Consider the following 26,293-nt stretch of genomic DNA (forward strand, 5'->3'; position numbering starts at 1 on the left):
AACGTATTAGTAATCACTTTAAAATCGATTTTCTTCTACTCGAAGTGTACTTTTATTGCTGATATCTATTTGTACTATTGAATAAACGATAAAAATGTTGCAAATCACTACGATATGAAAATTTTCGAAAGAATCGTTCTTTTTTTGGTTCCATTTTCCATTGGCAGGTGTCACTACCGGTAATTCAGTTTCGCGGCAATGTGCCAATAGCAATAACAGCCATGTGCGTTCCACCATTGTCATTTGGCAAGCAATGATTGTGATACTCTATTAAGCACGTGTTTCAAAATGACGAATCGCATGGATCAAACATGCATGTAAAGTCTCCACCCAAAACTGCTCGTTGCTCGCCAAACGATTTCCCAACGATCTAGTATTCTTTTCCTCAACAGCGAAATACTGAGAATTGTGTGTGCCAATCAATCAATCTAGCAAGCATAGAGGACTTTTTCAACGGAAAATTCCCACTTTTCCGACAAGTTTTCCTAATTTGTTAGAAGTACTAACCCGGTGGGGGTAAAAACTGATCAAACAAAAAAAAACATGTAAATCCGTCCATCCGTTCTTACGTGATGCGATTACAAAGATTCTATTGTATTCTAGTAAACATATGAATTTCTGAGCAAATACTACCTTAGTCATGTTTCTCTTGGCATGGAATAATATTATTCATAGTTTTATCAATTGCAACTATTATAAATTCAATTATTATAGTTGGGACTCAGACAGTAAATACCTATGTGGTACTGCGGAAGTTAGTATGAAAAAGTCTAGAATTTGATTACTACTGGAAAGTACGACAAAAATGACCATCTTGTCACATAGCTGGTTAAAAGGTAGCTCAATAATTTACCTAGATTCTGAGTTTGAATACTTTTATTTGGTCCTGTGTGCATTCTACTAAGAATTCAATAAACTCAGAATCCAGGTAAATTATTGAGACGCTTATCAACCAGATATGACTTAAAAAGATTAACAAGAAAGTTATTTAATCTTGTCTTCCTGTAAACTTCACTAATTCTAAATAACATTTTGCTAACTTTCTCAGTACTACACGCCTACATTTCGCAGAATTCGGTAATTTTTCATCTATCTTTCTACAGTTGACCGTTCGGTAATTGAATTGAATACCGATCGTTCCATAATAAAAAAAATACTGTGCTGTCAAAGAGCTACCGCGAACTGTAAACCAAATGGATCTAACGGATGGTTTGGTGTTTTTTTTTCTTTTGGTTAAAATTCTGGATTAGAATGGTTTTTTGGATTTAGATATTTTTCACATTAGGTTGTGAAACGGTCTATCAGCACACCAACTTAACATCTATCGCGATTAGCTACATTTTTGGCATTGTTGCAGTGAACTTGAGATTCTAGTATGAAATTGAGAGAAATGGCACAAAAAATAACTTCTGAATCCCACACGGTAGGAATAAAATTTTAACTCAACATGCTATCGAGCAAACATTGGGTAAGCAAAATAGACGCCAATAGAGACACAACAAAATCTTACATATCATTAGCAAGCCGGAGAATTAAAAAGATGTTCAATAGGTAGGGGAAATCCTTGAAAAGTTTTTGCCTGTGGTATTGAATCACAGGGTTGAAACTAAAATTTGAACCATACCGGCCGTGCACAGTATGAGTTGTGTTTCATCACATGTACAGTAGTTCAATTGGCAGAACAGTTACCCTGGATTGAAGAATATTGCAAATCTATAACTGCCTTCGAGAGCTTATGTCGCCAGTTTTTGGATTTCACTATTTTTAACCTGTCTATTCATATCAGATGTGTTTTGTTGTGGCATATAAAAAAAATGGACAAAACTGTGCATTTTTCTTAGATGCTCTTAAAGGACAGACAAAAAAAGGTGGGTGGGTAATGTCAGAGACATAACTGGTTGTCGTGAATATGAAAACAACTGACATGTTCCCTAGCACTTCCGAATATCAATCAGTTGATCAATTGCATGAATTATGCAAGCATTCCCCTTTTTCACTACTAGATTTGAAACGATGCACCTAAACTAAAGTACAGTTACATTAAACATTCTGAAATACAAATACTATGGAATACCCAGTATAGTTCTTTATAATAAAATAGTGGCTCTGAAAAGAACCTTTTATGAAGCCAACTAAAATCTCAGCACTTGCACTTTTCAGTGACCCAGCGAAAAGACCGTGGTCTTAAAATTCGACTACAGAAACAAGGAAGCTTCAATTTTCAAAATGTTATGTCATCGAAAACAGAACACAAAACAAAACAGCCTGTGTCACTTCCCTCTTCTACACGTCTCTCATGCCCCACCGTCGACCACAATCGAAAACAGAACACAAAACAAAACAGCCTGTGTCACTTCCCTCTTCTACACGTCCCTCATGCCCCACCGTCGCCAAAATCGATACCGGTCAGCACGACCTAGAATGATAGTAACTCAGACACAGACACTAATTCAAACCGACACTCACGAGAATAACCCAACATGCTATCGCCCTCTCCTCTCCGTATCACACTCGCTCACGCTCTTCAAGGACTTTACTTCCTCTCTTACCCACAAAATACACAATGGCCGACACGACACAACGAGTCCCATTGGTTAAACCCGATGTACATTGCGCGTTCTAACTCCTCCTCCCGGATCTACTCAGAGATCCTAACTGTTAGAATTAATTAGCTAGGCTAGGAGAGGATAGACTATATAATTGAATGAATCTCTGATCTGATAATAAACGGAGTTGGTGAATTACTGACTAAAAAGTGTATCTAAAATGTTCTCAATAATATTGAACCCGCTTTACCCTATAACTCCGGAACCGGAAGTCGGATTTAGATGAAATTCAGTAATTCCGTATGGGATCGGAAGACCTTTCATTTTAATCTAAGTTTGTGGAAATCGGTCAAACCATCGCTAAGAAAAGTGATTGAGATCAATTTTGGTATATATGACCACTATTTCCGGTGCTTCCGAAACCGGATATCGGGAACCAGGATAGCCGGAATCGGATTGTTTAGTTGCCTACTGATAATGACTATCGATATGTGTAGTTTTGAGAGCAGTTTAGAATTTTTTTTATTTTGTTTCGCCGGTTTAAGAGACGGTGTACAATATTGAACACGCTTTGCCCTATAACTCCGGAACCGGAAGTGGGATCCAGATAAAATTCAGGAATTCCTGATGAGTCGAAGACGAAACGTAAAACTATGAAACAAGTCATGTGCACTTTGCACAAACTGGATAACTACGCGGTACCAAAATCCCTGAATGATTGGTAAATTGTTTTAGCTGTAACTTCGTCATTCCATCGTGCTCTCTCTCCCATTACGTCCCAATGATAAATATTTTTAATAATATATCACAAAACAATATTATATAATATAATACAATATAATATACGATAACAAAATTCATTACAGTGCGATATGCAGTATTCCTCAGATGCTTTGATGTCCTGGTGCTCTCGCTCCAGTTGATTTAGTATTGTAAGTATGTTAAGAAAATGTGTGTGCTTGATTGGTATCACCCGGTGGATACGTGCCCCCTTACAATGCCATCATTTTCACGTACATACCTACCTGTACACCTGGATAGCTACAGTGCCGGGCGTAATCCGTGATAGTGCCGGGCGTAATCCGTAAAAGGCCCTATTCGCAGCTGCAATTTTCTTTGCACGGGAAACATAATTTATTTATGTCACAAGTGTTCCAATTCTTCGACAACTTCAAACACATCCCCATCAATCACTACCTCAGCACCAACACCACTAGACCTGCCTCTGTCTCTACCCGCAATAATATAATATAATAGAAATAACAACCAACAGGATAACCCAAACATTAACGTACTTCAAGAACAAATCAACGAATTGAAAAACCAATACCGTGCCAAGATCAACCAGCTAATCGCCAAAAAAGATTTAGAAATTAACCATCTAAAAGCCGAAATTCAAGCCGTAAAACAGCAGAACGAAAAACTCATGGCCCACCTGGGAGGAATCCAAAACTCAATCGAAAGAAACAGATCGACACGCCAATGCTCATTCTCCCAGTCGTCATCGGAGACGCCGAATTCTCCGACTAAGTAGCGACACCAAAAACACAAGTAGATGGCCAGTCAATCAAATATTCCCAACCAACAAAGCACCAGCAACAACAATCCAACACGGAGAAATGACAAAAACCGAACAACACTTGCATTGCAATGGAACATTAATGGGCTGCGAAACTCGTTAGGTGACCTACAAATAATAATCAGCAATAATAACCCTTTATGCTTGGCCTTACAAGAAACACACCTACCTAACTCTTCTGACCCCACTGCATGGCTTGGACATAATTACACCTGAGAAGCCAAGACCTCTCTACTAGATGTTCTCTCTACCAAACAATTGGACTCAGAGTCCGAAAGGACATCCCTTCCACCACCACCCACCTACAGACAGATCTGATCGCCGTCGCTAGACAGATCACGTACCCTATTAAAATAAATGTGGTCTCGATATACCTGCCACAAAACATCCCCAACTTAAACCATCAACTACGCAAGCTAATAGAGCAAATTCCCGGCCCCTTTCTCATCATGGGGGATTTCAACGCCCACCACAAGAGTTGGGGATCACGCGAAAACAACCAGCGAGGGAACCATATCGAAGACCATAACGCAGTAACATTAAACGACGGGAAAACCACGTTCATCTGCGGGAACTCAACATCAGCAATTGACATCTCCATAGCTCCATGACACGACATGACGACCACGATGGATCACGGAACGAGCGGATTGGTCCGAGTACGAGCGTCTCGTATCTACGCACATAGATTTCATTGGTGGTGTCCCGAGGTCCCGAAGGAATCTCGCCGGACTCCAACACAACCGAACTCTGGAGAAGAGTAAACGCCCTCAATGGCAAACGTCACCACACCGACTTCGCCCTCAACACCAATGGCACCACCACAACAAACCCCACAACAATGGCAGAGGAAATGGCCAACTACTTCGCCTCACTATCAGTCAACAACGCCCTACATCCGTCCTTCCTAACCAAGAAAACCAAATTGGAACTCAACATAATGACGTTTCCTCCAGACACCGGGTAACAGTTTAACCTACCTTTCTCAGGATCCGAACTCCAACATGCGCTAACCTCAGCACATGGGCAATCAGCCGGAAGCGATGGAATTAGTTACCCACTCATACAGCACCTCCCATCGGATGCCAAAAAACACTACTCAAATGCTACAACACAATATGGGAGCGAGGTGAACTACCCGACTATTGGAAAAGCGCCCTAGTAGTTCCCATCTCCAAGAAATGCGAAGGAAACAGAACCATCAAAGACTTCCGCCCAATCGATCTCCTCCCATGTATCGGGAAAATCATGGAAAGAATGGTAAACCGCCACCTGTCAGCCTTCTTAGAAACCAACCAACTGCTCGATCAGCGACAATTCGCCTTCCGGCAATGTTACGAAACAGGAACCCACCTGGGAACCCTGGGACAGATTCTACGGGATGCAATAGACCAAAACCTACAAGCTGACGTAGCTATCTTAGACATAGCTAAAGCCTATAACATAGTATGGCGAGATGGTGTATTACGCATATTACAAAAAGAAGGAATCACCGGCAACATCGGCGCATTTCTTAGAAACTATCTTCAAAACGCCAATTTCGGGTTACCATAGGAGGAACCCATTCATCTATTTTCAACGAAGCTAATGAAGTACCACAAGGCTCAGCATTAGCAGTAACACTTTTCCTAATTGCAATTAATTCACTATTCCGGAGCATAACAAGCAAACTTCACATACTGGTCTACGCCGACGACATAATCATCGTCTCAATCGGAAAGAACCTGAACTTTATTCGTAGAAAAATACAAACCGCAGTCAATAAAATCGGCCAATGGGCGAACTCCGTCGAATTCTCCATAGCACCATCAAAAAGCGCTATCGCTTACTGTTGCAACACCCACCATGTCACCGCAGGAAACCCAATCCAACTCGACAACATTAATATTCCCTTTAAACGCCTTCCCAAAATAATCGGAATTACAATCGATCGTAAACTCACCTTTAACGATCACTTTAGGAACCTCAAAAGAGACTGCGAAAGTCGACTATGACTCATCAAAACAATAAGCCTCAGTCACCCCAGATGGAACCGTAGATCTGGAATCAATATCAGCAAAGCTTTAATCAACAGCCTAATCTTCTATGGAATTGAAATCACTTGCCTGAACCGGGAAGGCATGCAGAAGACATTAGCTCCTCTCTACAACCGCTCAATCCGTCTGGCAAGCAACCTTTTACCTAGCCCCCACGGCGCTCGCTGCTTGCGTTGAATCCGGAGTCTTACCCTTATTTATTTTCAAGTGGGCTCTTCCTACAAAGAACAAGAGGCAACAATCGAATATTACTCAATATTGCCAAAGACCTGCACCTAATGTACAATAATACCAGAATGCCTAAACTTGCCAGGATACAGCAGATCCGCCGCCGGGAATGGTTTGCCAAAACTCCACGCATCGACACCAGTTTAACCCGCACCCTCCGGGAAGGAACACAACCAAACGTAGTCCGAACCCATTTGCACCGAATAATAGAAGAGAACTACCCCTATCATCACCAATTTTTTACCGACGGATCCAAACTGAACGAACAAGTTAGAGCCGGTATCTACAGCCCAACATCAAACCACAACTTTCGGCTACACTCAACATCCTCAGTATTCTCGGCTGAAGCCTCAGCAATTCTCTACGCAATCAAATCCAAACCTCCTAACACTCCAGCGGAAATTCTATCCGTCTCTTTGGCAGTCCTCACCGCCCTCGAAGCAGGCAATTCCCTACACCCCTTCATCCAAGCAATATAGGAACAGTGCAACAACCAGGCGGTCATTTGTTGGATACCCGGACACTCTGGCATTCCCGGCAACGAAGAAGCAGACGCACTCGCAGCTTTAGGCAGGTCCAACAACCACTACCTTATCTGAACGGTCCCAGCTATGGACTTCATCAGAAACTTCAATACAAAAGCTTTACACCACTTCATCAGAACCTGGAGAGCATCCTCTGGGCACACTAAAAAGGTTAAAGGCGAACCCGACGAATAAATAACTCGGACAACGAACATGTACTCCTTAAACTACTCCGAGATGCCAACCTACTCGAATGTCTTTGAGTACCCAAACCAAAATACTAAACACCGTGGAAGTTACGACCGGACACCTAAAATAAAGACTCACCTACCAGAAGGAATACACCGCTTGAATTGTCAAACAAGTGGTGTCAGCAATAATAAGTAAACAGCGCACTGTTCCAATTCACCTACCAAAACGCAAACCGATCAACTTCCTATACCGAAGGGCAAACCATCCAGATATCCTCACCTAAACAACATAATAACGAGATGCCAACCTACTCAAATGTCTTTGAGGTACTTAAACCAAAATACTAAACACCGGAAAAGGTACGACAGAAAATATCACAAACGCAAGAGGAACTTAAAACAAAATCGAAATTGACTTCATTTGCCAACTAGATAAAAATTGTACCTACCGGCAACGTAAACAAACAGCTAAGCGTTTTTCCAATAGCACCGACAGCAGCTGACAATCACTCGGACACCTGAAATGAAGAATCACCTACCAAAATGAATACACTGCCCGAATTGTCGAACAAGTGATGTCAGCAATAATAAGTAAACAGAACACCGCTTCGATTCACCTACCAAAGCGCAAATCGATCAACTTCCGATACCGAAGCGCAAACCATCCAGTTCGACATCGCCAAGAGTATAAGTCAGTCACATTCAGAATGGTTTTTTTCCATCATCCGAAGAAGTGAATAACCGTGCCGAGATACACGGAAACACTCTGCTCACCATAGTTGAAACCCAAAACAAACACTCGGAGGAATTCTCCACAGAGATGGCATTTCACCAGAGTGATACACGCTGGCGTCAGATTCTTGTCCACACCGAGGATGCAAAAAACGAAGCATCGCACAAAGAGGAAAGCGCACGTCTTCTCAGTGTCGAATAGACAGCATTTGAGTGTGTGCTTGTGGTTAAAGCAGCTGGCGCGAGTGAAACACATTCTCTTCGCATGAATCGCTCACACGCGCTCTCGTCTAAATACACCCAAGTGACCACTGGCGCGTGATGGTGAGACACCTGTGAGCTTCAATTAATAGAGAGTAGGTCTGGCCTTGCTATGAAAAGTTTGCAAGGAAAACCGAAAATTTTACGATAAATTGTTTTATTTTGCTGATTTTGCGTGTCCACGCTTCTTCTACGCAAACCATACAGCAGAGTGCTCACCGGCGTGTACACCTCTGTGAAAGTATCTGCATCCACCTCAGAGAATTTATTAGCTAATGCTCTAGCACTTTGGTGCGATTCAGTGGAAGAGGTAAAAGGAAATAAACAAACGCACTCATGATACGTGCACACTTTATACAACAGTGGTGTATATATGTGAAAGAAAAGAGCTCTCGTTGAAGTTGTCAGTGCGAGGGGAGAAATTTTGCTTGCTCTTCGTCACACAGAGGAGATGGACATGACTGATTCTCCAAACAATCAACGGCGGTAATAATCCTCATCATACTGGTCACCGTCCTTATCCTGTTCATCATCACGAGGAGCATCCTGAAAATGCTAAAAAGAAAATGGACCAACGAAGGAATGAGGACGGCCCAGTCCATAGCGAGTATCACCGAAGTCTGAACGGAAACGCACCGATATCCTCACCTGAACACACACTCCTACTCCGGAGCTCCACAAGTCCAGAATCATTAAAAATAAGAACAACGGCAGGTACAACTATCTTGAATTATTCAACAGACCTTAAACATCAATCAAGCTGAAAAATACTGATACCACCAAACAGAAAACGGCTGATCACGCAAATCTAGTCGGCGACCAGCATGAAGCAGCCCAAAGTTAAAAAGAAAGCACAAAATATTGCAACCAAGCAAATCGCACACAACTAGGCCGACACCGACCAGCTCTTGGCAAAACTAAGCAGTTATAGTGGAAAACTTCTCTCCCTAAAAAGGTGCCGGACAACGGCACCTATCAGCCAGAATTACAACCAAGCAGCACGGGGGAACCCTATCTTCACAGCGAACAGTCCGAGGACAACGACATCTGCAGGTCACTTACTTAACAGAGTCGACCTCCGGACGAAAAACTTTGAGAATCATCCACAAGGAAAAACAAAGAAAGGCAAACGAAATTAAAATTATATCCAATAGGTAACTATGTCGAATGAAATGTAATTATAATTCCCTCACCCCTCCCAACACTATATCACCTCGGCGAATGACCAAACGGTTAAAGCCGAGAATCTAAATAAACTAATAATAATAATAATAATAATTACCGAACCGTTCGATAAATTGGATAATAGAATAGTTCACTGAACAGAACTATTCGAAAGTGGTTGAAAATTCGGTAAAAAATACCAAATTCTTTGTTTATTCTGAGTGTGTAGCAAGTTACAATATTAAAAAAAAACAGTTATTATTGAAAAACATGAATGCGGTTGATAGACTTTTTAAATTTAAAACGCTCAACCGTTAGAATATTGAAATGTATATTTCTACATGAATATTTTTTCAACAATCATAATTATCATAAGATACCGCCATTGCAAATAGTTGCTCTAAACAAAAATAACTTTTTTATTTGTTTAAAAGTAATGTGCCATAAATCGACGATCTTAAGATCGCGGATGAAATCTGTAGTGAACGGAACTAAATTGAAAACACTTGTGAGTCTGCCCGGACCTAAACGCTTATCGCTACTAGGACCATTGAATGAAGTGATACAGCTTGGAAATCCAAAAACGTGAGTATACATTTTGCAAACATTTTCTTTAGATTAACAATCCGACAGTAGAAGTTCATTCAATTCAGTCTTATTCAGTTATAAATCATCTCTATGAAATTCGGAATTGATGAATCGTGTATTACTACAAAATTTCCCTACATTCTTGTACCAATTCATACGAATATGATTTCGATCTGTATTTTATATATTATAAACTTTATTGATCCTTTTCGGGATGAATTGAAAAATCTTAATTGTTGTTTTTTGTACTGCATAAAACTTTGGCTTACTGTTCGTCAGACCTTCATCAAATGGATTTTTCATCAATGTCTATATGCAATTTACAATTTCATTAGACTTTTTTTTTGTTTCGATGATAGAGGTTAACCTTAAAGTCATTTACCTCTGCGGGCCAGAAAAACTTTCTGACCGAATCGGGAATCGAGCCCAGATGGATATCCGTCTTCTTTCATAAAAGACATGACAAATTTACATCCATGAATTACCAACAAATGAAACAATTAATTTCCATTTCTAGAGAAGAAGATACTTTTGAATTTCGTTACAAATCAGTCACTGCAAAATAATTTGCCACTTGTGTCAAATGATGTAAGGAATCTCGGTTTCCACCAGTGTTACTAGAGTGCATTTGAGCGACGTTTTCTAGTTTGTCTGATTTGATATGTGGGGAGCCTGGAAACCCCCCTCATTTCAGTCAGAGAAGCCCAAAGAGTAAAATCCTATTCTTAATACACTTAGTGGTGTGATACTGGTTTTTGGTAAGCTATTAGAATTGTTGGAAACCCGACTTTCGAACGAAGTCTCGGAGATCCATAGTGTTATATATCATTCGACTAAACTCGACGAGATCAGAAAATATCTGTGTTTATATATGTGTGTGCACTTTTCAACGATATTTTTATCGCTCAATTTTCTCGGAGATGACTGAACTGATTTTAACAAGCTTATACTCGTTTGAAAGCTACTATTAGGCCTTTGCTCAAGTTCGAAGCTCAATTGGCTGTCGTTTTTAATTCCGCATATATGATAGTATAAGTGACGTAACCGACAAAACGCGTTTTTTTATCGCTCAATTTTCTCAGAGACGACTTTGAAAGCTTCTAATGGCTCAACTAACGAATTCGAAGATCAAATGGCTGTCACATTTGGTTCCGGAGATGACTGAACCGAGTTTTACAAGCTTATGTTAGGTACGATTCAGAGCTTCTATTGGCCCAATTGATCAAGTTTGAAAATCAATTGGCTGTCGCTTTAGGTTCCGAAGACATAATGTCATAGTGGACCTAATCGACTAACTGCACTTTTCTCATTGGCTTAAATTACTCGAACATAATAATCGTATTTCGATAAACTCATTTAAAAGCTGGAATGATGCCTCTGATCAAGTTTAGGAAATTGTGTCAAACCTTCCCGATTCGGGAGATGTAATCTTCTATATTACTTTCAGGACATTGACAAATTTTTTTTTAACTGAAGGCTTTTTCTTTATTCCACTTTAAAATTATACTGAGTACGATTTGTTCTTAGGCTAGCTATTTACACATAAGTTCATTTCTCTTAACGATAAAGGTTTATTTGTTTTGTGATGAGTTGGTGATCTTCTCACGATATGTGGTTTTGTTTGCAACTGCAATGCTTATGCTTTCGTCGGATGTTTAAGTCTGGTTACGACTGTGCATGATTATTGATCGGGGTGGTCAACATTATTTGTGTGGTGTAATTAATTTTAAGGCTGGTTAGAGTCTTCAAGTTATCGCTTATGCCCATGTGCTAACTCTTCCGTCATGATTCTTTGTCCTCAAAGGGGGAATGCAGTCTGGAATGGTGTTGGTGTATTTATGAATGTTTCTATTTCTCTTCTTTTTTCGGCTGATAGGACTTCTGATGTTGTGCTTAGGGGGATGTTGTCTTCGGACGGTGACTTCTTTAGGTTGATGATCTAGATTTGTTTTTCTTTATCTGGTGTATATTTTATGCTGATATTTGTTGATTTTTTGGAGAAATATGAATAGTTTTCCAGTGCCAAACATGGTAAAGATTCCTATTGCTCCAAATAGATGTATCTTCCAAGTGAGCGAATTGTTTGTTATATGTGCGGTTTCGAGTTTTGTTCGATGTTCCAAAGGGAGGTTTTCCAAAAATTCCAAAGGTGGTACATCAATAGTGTTTGTTTCGAACACGTGTATTCCGGTTGCGGGATTTTAGGGACGTCCGGAAATGGTCATCTCGAAGTTTGTATATGTTTCTCCGTTGATGCTACACATCGCAACCTTCAAATTGGATTAAGAATGATCCGCATAATATTTGGTTTGTGTTGCTGCAGTTGGATGATTCTAATTTCTAATTCAGCATCGTTGACGAGTATAGAACCTTGGTTGATCATTTTGATTAAACTGTTGGAATATTCCTTTTCGAAGGTGCACTTGGAGTGTCTACCTTGTGTTAATGGTTCTATGCATTTTGAGGGGATGTTCAAATAGGTATCATCGTAAATAAAATTGTTATCTATTTTTTCGCAGGGTTGTGTTACTTCGTAGACATGAATGTTGTTTTTGACTAAATAGTTGAGTTTGATTAGTATTCTCTTGTTATTATTATGATCGAAACGATGTAGTTATATTATTTTTTTTTTTTTTTTTTTTTTTTCGCCTCGAACAGTCATCGGGCGCGGTTCGCTTTTTCGAGCGCTCCGCAAGTAATTTATATTTATTTATTTTTTGACGCGTAGCCTACGTCGCGCGCGGGCTTTTTTCATAGCCTTTCGAACAAATTTTATCTAGAATAATGAAGTGCGGTGTAAAATCGTGTGTTAATATTGACGATCGCTTCCTTTGGAAATGCGAATTCTGTGAAAAATCGTACCATTCAGCCTGCATCGGCGTGCAGCGGCATCAAGAAAATTTTATTCTGGCATTTATGGTACCAGTGTGTGCCGACTGTCAACATTTAATAAGGACAGGAGCTGAAACTCTAAAACTACTTCATCTACAGGAGCAACTTCTAAAGCACACAAAAAATCAAACGGAAACGTATCACCGGACCACTGCAGACATGAAAACCCATTACCTGGAAATATTCGACAGTGTCGAGCGCATGCTCATCGACGTGAAGCAGTCATTGTCCAGTATCAGCAGAAACGACCACAACATTTGCGGTAAAGTAGGTCAGCGCATGCAGTCATTCGAGGCCTCGTTACACAGTGCCATAAAAAATGTTAGCGATTTTAGTAAAGTCAATGACCAGCACATCAAGGAAATGAGCGAACGGCTTCTTCGCCTCGAAGAAAAATTCTTACGACCTACCAAATCTGAAGTCCCCGCAATAATACCTAACACTATTCTGGAAGAATTGAGAGATGAAGTCAAAGCAATATCGACTTCAATCTCCAGTATCGGAACCAAAGACCAAAATACCAAACCTAAGTCTCTAGCTGAAGAACTCAAAGAGAAGGAAATTCAAACCTGCGACAGTGGCTGGCGCTTCATTGGAAGTAATAAAATCTGGAAACGAGACTGGAGTGAGTATGATAAGAAACAGCGCACTCGACGGCTGCAAGAAAAACAAGCTGAAAAAGCAAACCTCAGACGAAAACATCGCAAGCGGAAACAACAAAATAATACAAATTACAGTATACGCAGTAAAAACAACAACTACACCAACAACAGCAACAAAAACAGCAGCAGCAACAACAACAACGACAATAATGTGCACTACAATAGCAACTTGAACACTAATAGTAACAATACCTGCCACAACAATAACAATAATATGTCATTACAATATACCTTACCCTTGGACAAGGACTTACTAGCAGCTGCACGGGTTCAATTCTCCGGACATCCAGGTGCAGATATTGCCTCAAAATTCATAAATTTCCAAAAAGGTGAAACCATCAACCCTTACAAAGGAACAAGAAGTATTCAAAACAACACTACTCCGGTCTTAGGAAGTAATGACATCGAAGCTGCACCATCCACTAACTATGTGAACACATCTTCAATATCACAGAACATAAATACATCTACAGTATCACAGGACATGAGTACAGACAGCCAATTCGAAATTGATCCAATGCGTCCTCCAATTGTACGTCTTACTTCACAATCTGCAAATGGCGACGAACGCTTCTTGAAAGCAAGACTTCGTGACCCGAAAATAATGCACGTCGTCCGTCTGTATTTGTCATACATGAAAAATCAACAATCTACAGTATGCATCGAGGGTATGACACCAACTAGTATAAAAATGCTATTAGCATCAGAAGGCCTTCCAACAACACCTGACCACCTTCTACGAATCTTCATCGAAGTGCATCAGGAATATGGAATGAAACCTAAGGAAGCGCAGGCCGACCTGGACTCTTATGGGAAATTTTTGACAAGTGAACACATCCGCCGACTCCAACTAATCCGGGAAGCCGAACACAATTTTACAAGGCCGAATTTTCGGAAATAACGACGCCCTCTGACGAAGGAATAGAAACAGGAATTAGTAATGTAAGTATTCCAGAATTCTCAAAAACTTCTTCGTTTCATAGACAAAATGTGACTGAAATTTTGGTCTATTGCCAAAATTTCAACCGCATGAAAAGCCCGGCCAAAATGAAAGAAATTCATCATAATTTAATAACCTCCTCTTTCGACGTAATCCTTGGAACTGAAAGCAGCTGGGATGAAAGTGTTAGAAGCGAAGAAGTATTTGGAAATAATTTTAACGTATTCCGGCACGACCGAAATTTATCTCTCTGTCAGAAAAAATCTGGAGGTGGAGTCCTCATAGCCATAAACTCTTGCTTTACTTCTGAAGAAATTATTACTCCTAAATATAAAGAATTTGAGCATGTATGGGCCAAAGTCTCAATATTGGGAGAAGAACATATTTACTGCTCTGTCTACTTCCCACCCGAAAATGCGAACAAATTCTCTTTTGAATTATTCTTTCAATCTTTAGACACAATTATTTCGAATATGGAACCCGAAGTAAAGCTACATATTTTTGGCGACTTCAATCAACGTAATGCGGACTTCATTTCTGACATTGGAAATGAATCAATCTTACTCCCAGTCGTTGGAGAAAACGAAACATTGCACTACTTTTTCGACAAAATTTCTAATTTTGGCCTACATCAAGTAAACTCCGTAAAAAATCAACAAAATGCATATTTAGACCTTCTTTTCACAAATTGCACAGAAGACTTTTGTGTGAACGCATCAAACCTGCCATTATGGAAAAATGAAGCATTTCACACTGCAATTGAATATTCATTATTTACACACAATGCATCCCTTCCCTACGACTTGGAATATGAGGAAGTGCCGGAATACAATAAAATTGACTTTGAAGAAGTCAAGTGTAGACTAAGTATAATAAATTGGCGGAACATACTGAGTACAGAAGGAAATGTCGACGTCGAAGTAAACAAATTTTATCACATTATAAACAAAATATTAGCCGAAACTTTGCCCATGAAAAGAAGAAGAAAAAATCATAACAGCAAATTACCTGTATGGTTCAATTCACAACTAAAACATTTGAAAAATAGGAAACAAAAAGCACACAAAACTTACAAACAAGAAAAAAGTGACGCTCATCTTCAAAATTACTTAAATCTATGCAATCAACTCAAAATAGCCATTAACACAGCACACGAAGAATACAACCGCAAAATTGAAAACGAAATGAAGACTTTTTTAACTACACAAAAACTAAACTAAAAAGCAACAATTTTCCATCTCAAATGCACCTCGACGAACATGTAGGGAAAAATAGTACAGAAATCTGCAATCAATTTGCAAATTTTTTCCAAGAAGTATATACATCTTATTCAGAAACTGACCGTGACCGTGAATACTTCTCTTTCATACCTGCATTTTCTAGCTCCATCTCTGTAAACTATCTATCAGAACATGACATTTCGACAGCACTGAAAAACTTAGACGCCTCAAAAGGGCCTGGACCTGACAGTATACCACCAATATTTTTAAAAAATCTTGCTGAAGAACTTACACTACCACTACAACTACTTTTTAATTTATCACTTAATAAATGTACTTTTCCTAAAGCATGGAAATCTTCCTTTCTTGTACCAATATTTAAATCTGGTGCAAAATCTTACATTCGGAACTACCGTGGAATAGCCATCATCTCATGCATTCCAAAATTATTTGAAAAAATTGTAAACGAAAAACTTTTTCATCAACTTAAAAATGTAATAACAAACAAACAACATGGCTTTTTTAAAGGCCGCTCAACTACAACAAATCTTTTAGAATTTATGACATTCACTCTGAATGCAATGGACGCCGGCAACTACGTAGAAACTCTTTACACTGACTTTAGCAAAGCCTTCGACCGTATTGACATACCTTTACTTCTACACAAACTACAAAAATATGGCATAAAACATACTTTTCTTGAATGGCTCAAATCATACTTAACGAATCGTGTACAGGTAGTCCGCTTCCAAAACATTCTGTCTGAACCAATTAATGTAACATCTGGCGTACCTCAGGGTTCTCACTTAGGGCCTCTCCTTTTCATTTTACATATAAACGACATTTCCTTCATACTCAAAAATCTGAAAGTGCTTATATATGCAGACGACATGAAACTCTTCATGGAAATAAAAAATATCAACGACGCTGTAATATTCCAGAACGAAATCAATCTATTCTACATTTGGTGCTGCAAAAGTCTACTCCAACTTAATGTAAAAAAATGTAACTCAATAACTTTCAGTAGGAAAAATGAAACTATACCCACAAACATACATCTAGGAAATCAACTTGTAGAAAAATGTAAAATTGTAAGAGATTTAGGCGTAATCTTAGACTCCAAGCTCACTTTTGTGGAACACTACAATACCATAATCAATAAAGCAAATAGCATGCTGGGCTTTATTAAACGCTTCAGTCATAACTTTCAGGACCCATACACAATAAAATTATTATACACTACATATGTCAGACCTATTTTGGAATATTGCAGCCTAGTATGGAATCCATATAATATTATTCACGAAGAACGCATCGAATCTATTCAAAAACAATTTCTTTTATATGCACTTCGTAAATTAAACTGGACAGCATTTCCTCTACCATCATATGAAGCACGCTGCATGCTCATCAATATACAAACACTTAAAGAACGCCGCGACCTTGCAATGCTTTATTTTATCAGCGACATTATTTCTCAACGCATTCAATCACCTTCTTTATTATCGCAACTAAATTTTTATACACCTAGCCGTCAATTACGAACCAGGAAATTATTTTTAGAAAGAAACACTAGAACAAATTATGCAAAATACAGTCCAGTCAATCGAATAATGCGCCATTACAATCAATACTGCGAACATCTTGACCTTACTATGTCAAAAAATCAAATCAAATCTCAGCTTTGTCGTAGAAATAATGCGTAGTATGTAAGTGAACATTGTAAACAATTTATATGTAGTCTACATTTGCTTGACGAAATAAATAAATAAATAAATAAATAAGTTCTGATGAACAGTTGGAGTACTTTTAGTATGCAGATTATATGTGTGTTGTTCAATGTTACTTTTGTTGTGGGTGCAGCGCCCTCACAAAAGTCTTTCATTCAATCTCATTGAACTTGCAGCATTGCAAGAATAGCAACCCAGTCGTAAAGGAAAAACTTGTCACCTTTCAGGCAAGCCTTCACGTCAGCGTAACCGCGACGAGCAGCAACACTAAAAAAATAAAATATCTTTTCACGGGTACCGGTCACTGTCATTGACATAGTGACAGTGGTTTCGGTTCGCGGCTCTCGGCAATTTTGGTAGAACTTCGGGAGAAAGGATGAACATTCTACTTAAAATCGCAAGCTCTGCTTGTACTAAAATCTTCGGGCTTCACCCGAAAATAAATGTCAGGAGTTTGAAAACCCATAGTTGGGAAAAGTTAGAAGTTAGTCAGAGAGTTCGCGGAACGGCTATAACGAACCGTTTTCTAGTATGTGTCGTCTATTTAATCGATGTTCTCACTTGTTCGATTTTCACCTATCTCACAACACCGTGAAAAAATCGTTTCTGAATTACTTCTCTACTTCTTGAGTATTGAGGTTAGCAATAGGGATAGTTTTAATTATCAGTAATAATGGTATCTGCTGGATTATTGTGATCTTTCCCACTCCGCCTCTTCACAATCTCCACTGGAAACTAACTAGATTCGCTCGTCTAAATTAACTCGGTCGTCCATTCTACTTTTTCTTTGTCATTCACCATCCGTTTTTCGATCACTAACCAGATCTTCATGCTGATTCTAATCCCGTTGTTTTCTCTGTCTTTCACCATCTTTTTGGTCACTAATTAGATCTACATGCCGATTCTAACACCGTCGTTAGCCCACTCTCGCTTACCAACCCACCCCCTCACCAACCCTTATATAACATTTACCTACCCACTTTTTTCTTCTCTCACCTTTTAAGCAAGTGCGCTATTACTGCCCTGCAATGTTTAGTGTCATCAACTAGTTATAGATAGGGTTATAGATTTAGTTTTAATTGTTAGTGTTAAGCCCAAATGTATCTGTTGGATCATTGTAATCTGTTGATACAAATGATGAGGAGGTTTTATGCCTGCTGGAGAGAGAGAGACAGATTGCCAAATTTCATCTCCATCGGGCTTTTCCCTGCTCCAAAAGAAATAAAGAAATAAAGAAAGAAAGAAAATATCAGTAAGTCTCGGTCGTCGACCCGTAGACAATCAGTCAGTTATCGGATAGTGTACGGATAGTAGTCCGTCAGTCAGTGGTCAATGTGTTAGTGAACGTTTTCAAGTAATACCAATCCGTGTAACATATCGGTGTAAGAAAATAATCATCTAATTGCGGCTGATAGAAAAGCCTGAAAACAGTTTTGCATAGTGATAAAGACATAATCCTGTAATAAGGAAACAATCCTCTAAATGTGGCTGATAGAAAAACACGAAAAACAGTTTTGAATTGTGATAAGAAAAGAATCCGCTAAACATGGCTGATAGAAAAACATGAAAGTAATTTTTGAATAGTGATAAATAAAAGTAAATATCGGATTTGTCAACACATAGCCTAATGGTAGCAAGTGGAAGAAGAAACAGTCACTGAGGGATAATAGCTATTTTCCGTGAACAAAACATACAGCACAAAAAGCGTAGATCCACTTTAGTGATACCGAGAAAAGATAACAAGTGATAACAGGTTTCTGCAAAGATTTTTCTGCCATTATGCAGTCTGATACCACTGTGTGAAAGTCTTGGTTGCGAATTAAGAGAAATAAATAAAAGTTTAAAGAAGAACAGAAGAAAAAAAATATTATTTTCTAATTGTGTAAAAGAAAACACCCCTCCAATCCTCGACGCACGCCGCTCGGACTGCGTGGCAATATAGGCTATTCGGGTATATAGGCTATTCGGTACCTGCAAATAAGATGTTTCTAAATGATTTTTGCATGGCAAATTCCGACTCCAAATTTTGCACTCAAGGTTTTTATTCGATTGGTGGTTCAATGTATGATGAACTTAACAAGCCAGTTCGCTTTCACATCTCATCCAAGTCAGTCGATAAAACAAAACCGCTTACGTTCGGGACAGAAGAAACCAAGTACAGTATTGTGTAGTGAACAATAGAACGACCTCGAAATGAGTGAACCAAACGAACAAAAGCTACCGCTGACACGAAAGAATACAATTGTTGTTGACTTCAGGCAGAGCAAAATTCGACCTTCGATACGAGAACTTGAAGGTTTGGTTAAGGAGCAAATGCACCTTGACATTAAACGTGTGCATTTACTTCAATGCAATAAGACAAATAATGTTGTTTACATCCAGTTTTATAAAGAGTTGAATGCAATTAAATTCGCAAAAGACAATAATAATGTGCAATATGTGGTGTACGAGAACATTAAGTACAACATTCCAGTATATATGGAAGATAGTGCTATAGAAGTGCGTGTGCATGATCTTCCCTCAAGTGTCAACGATTCTTATATTCGCAAAACTAGTTCCCAATACGGAGAGATTCTCTCTATCGAAAAAGAAAAGTGGAAAATTTTTTTCTCCGGTTTTCTAAATGGCGTACGTTTATTACGCATACACTTGAAGAAGGCTTTATCTTCTTATGTGATTTTCGGTCAAGATACAAGAATTCCGTGCAAATCACTTGTTACCTATGACAATCAGATGGCCACATGTCAATATTGCCAAAAAGCTGTTCACTACGGTAAGCCATGTGATAAACTGGACAAGGAGACAACTACACCAAAGGACAACGGTGCTTCCTTTACACCAACCCCAAGCAACCCCAGTGCACCTGTAACAGCCACCAACAACGATGCTTCATTGAATCCATCATCATCCCCTATAGAACGATGCTTCAACGAATCCATCATCATCCCCTATAGAACAAAGTACATCAGCTGCAGTTAACAACTTACCCTCCAACCAACCAGCAATTGCAACCAATGTACAATAAGGTGCATCTACAGCAACTAGCAACGAAAAGAAGACGGATATCGACAACAATACCATCGATGCGGCAATGGATGACGGGACGAACCACGAACGAAGTGCCCCTCAATCCTCGCAGGAGGGAAATGGAAGCTCATCTCCCCCTAGGAAAAGGGTGACAACGAGATCCAACTCAAAAAAAATTATTTAAAAAATCAGTTCAATCGGCCACGTAAAGCTTGTACGCAAATAGGCCGGAATAAAATTATCTTTTGAATAAAACAAAACTTAACGAGCCAGGTTTTGTATGTTCGAGTTCTGACTTGGAAGGATTCTTAGTGTCCGTAGTATTGCAGCACTGGCACTGCAATAGTCCCGTAGACTTACAAGTCGACTGCAAAGTCGAAGGCTATTCAGAATCACGCTAACGAGTATTGAATACGGAATCTTTGATTTTTGAAATGCTTTATCGTTTACATATAAATCTAAAATCTGATTCAATTGGCTTATACACTCTTGTATAAAAACCGATCGCGCCTTTACTATCCTGAAGAAGGAGATAAAGAGGATGTAAATAATGCTTCACGCACATCAGTACGCGCATGCACTATGAATGTTACAGCCCACAAACAGAACGTAAACTGCCTGAAATGCATTGTGTTGATGTTTAGCTGTTGAAATAAATTGCTCTTTAGTTATGGAGATAATTTCTTGAAAACAATCTTTTCTTTCTATTGAATTTCATATATTATTAATTACAAAAAATATTGTTATTAATGCTCTAACAATGATGATTGCTATGCGCAACGGTCAACTATTGCGCATAGCAATCACCAAAGGCAAAACTAAAAACTGAGTCGAATGGTATGTAACACTCCGAAGCTCCGTTCGAAAGTCGGATTTTCCAGCAATTCTAATACCTTTCAAGAGAGAAAGGTAAAACCAACATTGTTGCATCGAATCGTCATAGCAAACCAAAGGCAACAAATTTGAACCGCACCGGCTACAGTCGCAGAGCTGGTCAAGGGAGAGTAATATTTTACTCTCGACAGAAACAACACAGACTGATACGAAGTTTACTGTCGCAATAGCGAAAACTTCATACTTCTTCGGCTGTCGTGGAACACGAGAAAATGTTTTGAGATGGAATGAATTGTCGAACGAAGTGAGTGTACAGTGCTGTTTTGCTAAGGGCTGTCGTGAAGAAAACTATCACACGGCTGTCATGGAAAGAGAAGCATGACATTTAGGAAGCCTGGACCAGAGTACTGCAATGATGCTTGGAAAAATACAGTATACATTTTATATTTTCAAATTTAAATCTCATTAGAAACGTACTTTTAAACTAGAGCAGTTTGAACTGCATCTTTTTGAATCCTTCTGAAAATTTTAAGTGCGAAATATGACCATTTTTATATAAAACTATCCATAACTATTTCAAAAATTGTCATAGATCTTTGAAGTTTCCTACAAGTTTACGGTTATAGTTAGCGAAATGTATTGTTCAGCAAAGTTACCAGAAATTACAATGGCATCAATGTTGTCTCTACTGCCTCCAGTAAAAAGTTAATTTTTCTATTTGTCTTAACACGCGTGTTGGAACATGGTCGTTCATTCACATAAGGCCGCGCCAACAATCCCTACAACTTTGCAGAAGACACCAACAATGATAAATTTTTTTTCTATCTTGAATAAAATAATAAACTTTTTGTGGGTATGAACTAACATATCCTTATCAATTTGTAAACAGTTATGTCAAGTTAATAATAATTTTTCTTCATTTTGCATCGTCACACTAAATGATTGAACACACTTTACCCTATGAGACTATAAGAACTTTTATTTGAGTCTGTTTGTGGAAATCGGTCAAATCATCTCAGAGAAAATTGAGCGAGTCTCGTTTTAGACTTTTTGACCACTATTTCAGGTACTTCTGGAACCGGATACTTGGAACCAGTATAGCCGATGTCGGTTGGTTTAGTAAGTAACTAATATAACCTACAAATTGAATCAGTTTTGAGCCAAATCTAAAAGAATTTTACCTTTTCTTGCATCGTCGCTCTAAATGATGGCTACATACTTTACCCTATGAAAGCATGATGAAACTTAACAGCAACCTATAGGATTACGAGATTTTTCATTTGATGAATGACATTATTTGACACATACTCGCACACATACACGCACAGACACAAACTTTGCTCAGCTCGATGAACTGTGTCGAATGATATAGGACACTTAGTCCTCTGGGCCAAATTTTACTAGTCAATTTTTCAAGTGATTTCATAAACTTTCTATATGAGAAAGGCAATAGGTGTACTTTTATAGAAAAGCATCGTTATCATGATTTGGTAATAACAACTAAGCAGGTACAAATTGAATAAGATTTAGTAATTTACATTTTTTCACCTAAAAACATAGATTTAAATGTGCAATCCTGCACGCTATACGAAATTGAACAAAGCACGCTGCGAACGGAGCAAAACCGCACGTACCGACGTGTGCCAGTTTTACATCGTCATTTTGAATGACGATTGAATGTTGTTGACACCCTATAATTTCGGAACCGGATGTCGGATCTGGATGAAATTACACATTGTATTTGAAGACAATGAGAGCTATAATTCGAATCATGATTCGTGAAGATCGGCTTAACCGTTGCTGTGAAATCGAAGTGAGTTCTGTTTTTGGAGATTTTTTTTCGTGCTTTCGGAAGTGGAAACCGGGGACTAATAGTCCCGAAGTAGTTTTATATATTCACTAACTAACAAGATATACAAACTAGAAGAATTTAGCAGTAAGTTTTATGAAAATGTACACCTCGTGTCACCATCGCTTCAGAGAAAGTACTCATGAAATTGAAAATTTTCACTAATCGCTCTGTAACACCGGAACCGAAAGTCGGATCAGGACCAACTTCTCGGGGACTTTTTAAAGAATTTTAAGACTTTTCATTTAGTTCAGCCATCTCCGAGAAAATTGAGGGACATTATTTGTCACATACACACATACATACATACATACACAAACACACAGACAGACATTTTGTGATCTCGACTAACTGAGTCGAATGGTATATGACACTCGGCCTTTGGTTGTAAAGTCGAACATTTTTGCCTTTCTATATGAGAAAGGCAAAAATGTTGAGGTCTAACAAAATTACCTTGAATGCTACCATTTCCGAGAAGGTTTACAATTTCTATTACATCTTCAAGTATTTCTTGCATTAAAAAATGCTTAACATTTTTAAACATATCTTATGCACACCGATTTTAGAATCACTCTGGATTTTTTAGTGATAAGCAAATAATTTTTGAACGGAAGTGCTTCGCTTTCTTTACTAGAAAACCCGACTTCCCCTCGGATCCTTTGGAGGCCCTCAGTTTTATATACTGTTCGACTTAGCTCGACGAGATTGGAAAATGTCTGTGTGTATGTGTTCACCTTTCGAAGAATTATTCTATAAACTCAATTTTCTCGGAGATGGCTGAACCGATTTCAACAAACTTAGGCTCGTTTGAAAGATACTGTAGGGTTGAGGGTCATGTTTGAGAAAAAAAGGCTGACACTTCTACTTCTGGATATACGATCGTGGAAGTAAACGTAACCGACAAACCGCTCTTTTTTTTATACGCTTACCTATCTAGGAGATGGTCCAACCGATTTCAATTAGCTTAGGCTACTATATTGTATACGCTCACTTTTTTCGGGAATGGCTGAACCGATTTCAACAAGTTTAAGCTCACTTGAAAGCTACTTTTAGATTATTGATCTAGTTCGATGATCATATTACTAACTCCTTCGGTTCTGTATAAGTGACGCAACCAACAAATAGCACTATTTCTATCCGCACAATGTCATCAGAATGTCCAATGCGGAATCGGAAGTTCAAATGTATTTTCAATACATTTGGTTTGAAGAATGGTGCCGAATTTATTACGTAAGCACTGAATCATATTTTTATTTAGAATTTATCCTAATAAATAAAAACATGTTTTAATGAGACTGTGAATGACAAGAGAAAGACATCATCACAGCACTAGGTGGGTTTGGAATAGTTTTTTTTCTTTCAATTGTGGACTTTCACACTATTTGATATTCTATAAAAAAAATTTAACAATCAATCATGCGTTTCCGTTGAAGCTCTGTAAGGAAGAAACTCATAGAGCTTAGGACTATAATTTTATGCACCATGCGTTTCCTTCTAATAGATAGGATTAAATTGAAATAAGATATGTAGCATGTGCTACCTGAGCCAACTAGTTCTGATACTTTGAATCGGGTCTGATTGGATAAATTTCGTTAAGTTGGAAGATATGCCTCCTATCCTCATCCGCCATCCGATAGTACACACCGTAGGGCTCATCACCCGAATTATAGAGCTTTCCATATTGTTATGAAATTTACAATAAAAATTTATTGTTTTTTTTTTAACGAAACGTCTTGATTTGTATAGGTGTTTGCCTATAGATGCTATAGATATATATTCATATTTTGAAATATTGGTTTTCACTTACAGGCTGCACCAGAAAATATCCAAGTATCACAAAAAGTTTGGTCCTTTATTCAAAATTAAAATGTCAGAAACAACTGCTGTTTTTATAGAAGACCCAGATATGATGAGGAGCGTATTTGAATATGAAGGCAAACATCCCAAGCATCCAGTTCCAGAAGCATGGACATATTTCAATCGAAAACATAATTGCAAGCGAGGGTTGTTTTTCATGTAAGTACAAACTAACTTTTCCTTACAAGTGTTCTATACCAGATTATATTTTATTCAGGGATAATGAAGAATGGTTCTACTATCGAAAATTATTGAATGAACACATAATGCGAGATGTCGATTGGATGAAAGACCCTATAAAACGAATATGTGACAAGACTGTAACTAATTTACCTCAGTACGGAAAAAATAATACTTCAGGCAATCAAGTTTTTGAAATTCATAATTTAGAACCGATACTGTATAAATGGTCAGTTGAAGGTATGTGTTACTGTTTTTATGGCTGTAAGTGATTCTGTTTGTATGTTGTCTGGCTCGACTCGACGAATTGAGCCTCGACGCACGCGCTTGTTGGAACGATTGTTTGAACACGCCTGGTTCAGACCAAGTTCTGAAGCGTTCCAACAAACGCGCGCGTCGAGTGCGTTATGAACAGTTCGTGTCGCGCGCTCGAAGATATTAAATTTCTTTCGATTTAATAGGGATATGGTATAATCGTTCTCCATCGAAAAATATTAGGCCCGTATTTTTTCATTTTCCATTTCGGATTAAAAAAATCGATTTTTTCGTTTTAGACGTAGGGCTACGTCTTTGTTTTCTATATCTAAGGGGTGCAAATTCAGAATACGGGAAATAAAACAGAACAAATACTGGTCAGGTTTTAAACAGCTACTGCTCTGCCAATTCTGAACTCTATACACCATCTGCTTGGATATATTTCTACAAATCGATATAATTAGAAAAAACTGGTCAGATTATCCAATTAGTGACCAAAAATTCAACTATTAACGAACAAAGTCTAATTTTCCTTGTTTTCCAAGCAACTTCCCTAACACAGACGACAATTTCGTATACATAAGGTCACTTCACAATTTGCATAGCATAGACGCATAGATAAGCAGTGGTCGATTCACTTTGTGTACTATTCGCCACACGAAAGGCAATCGATTTATTCGGAATTTTACTGATTATTTGCATAATGTATCTTCGAATAGTGAACGACAACCCAGAAAGTATTAGTATTGTATTAGTATTAGTTTTAGAGACAAGAATGGTGCTGTGTGTAGTAGTAACCAATGTAATTTAAGGAAATGTATCATTTGGATAATTATAATCTGTTGGTACAAAAGATGAGAGGTTTTATGCCTGCTGGAGAGAGAGAGCTAAAATTTGGTGATGCTCACCTAAGCCAAAGCCTTGGTATTACATTCCTGTAGTGGAATTTGACCTTCTGTTTCAACAGACTTCGCTGCCGATTCAGAGTGTACAGAACC

At 38.5% G+C, this 26,293-nt stretch overlaps 1 protein-coding gene across 1 annotated transcript in view; it reads left to right on the forward strand.

The window, feature by feature from the left end:
• Positions 1–26,293, forward strand: part of LOC131440688 (cytochrome P450 315a1, mitochondrial) — a 60,531-nt gene that overhangs the window by 3,063 nt on the left and 31,175 nt on the right. Inside the window, exons 2-4 of the mRNA XM_058612191.1 lie at positions 9,696–9,846; positions 24,813–25,019; positions 25,078–25,280. Of these exons, the coding sequence (XP_058468174.1) occupies positions 9,696–9,846; positions 24,813–25,019; positions 25,078–25,280 (561 nt within the window). The remainder of the gene's footprint in view (positions 1–9,695; positions 9,847–24,812; positions 25,020–25,077; positions 25,281–26,293) is intronic.

This window comes from Malaya genurostris, chromosome 1 (genome assembly GCF_030247185.1).
Source record: "Malaya genurostris strain Urasoe2022 chromosome 1, Malgen_1.1, whole genome shotgun sequence".
Classification (NCBI taxonomy): domain Eukaryota; kingdom Metazoa; phylum Arthropoda; class Insecta; order Diptera; family Culicidae; genus Malaya; species Malaya genurostris.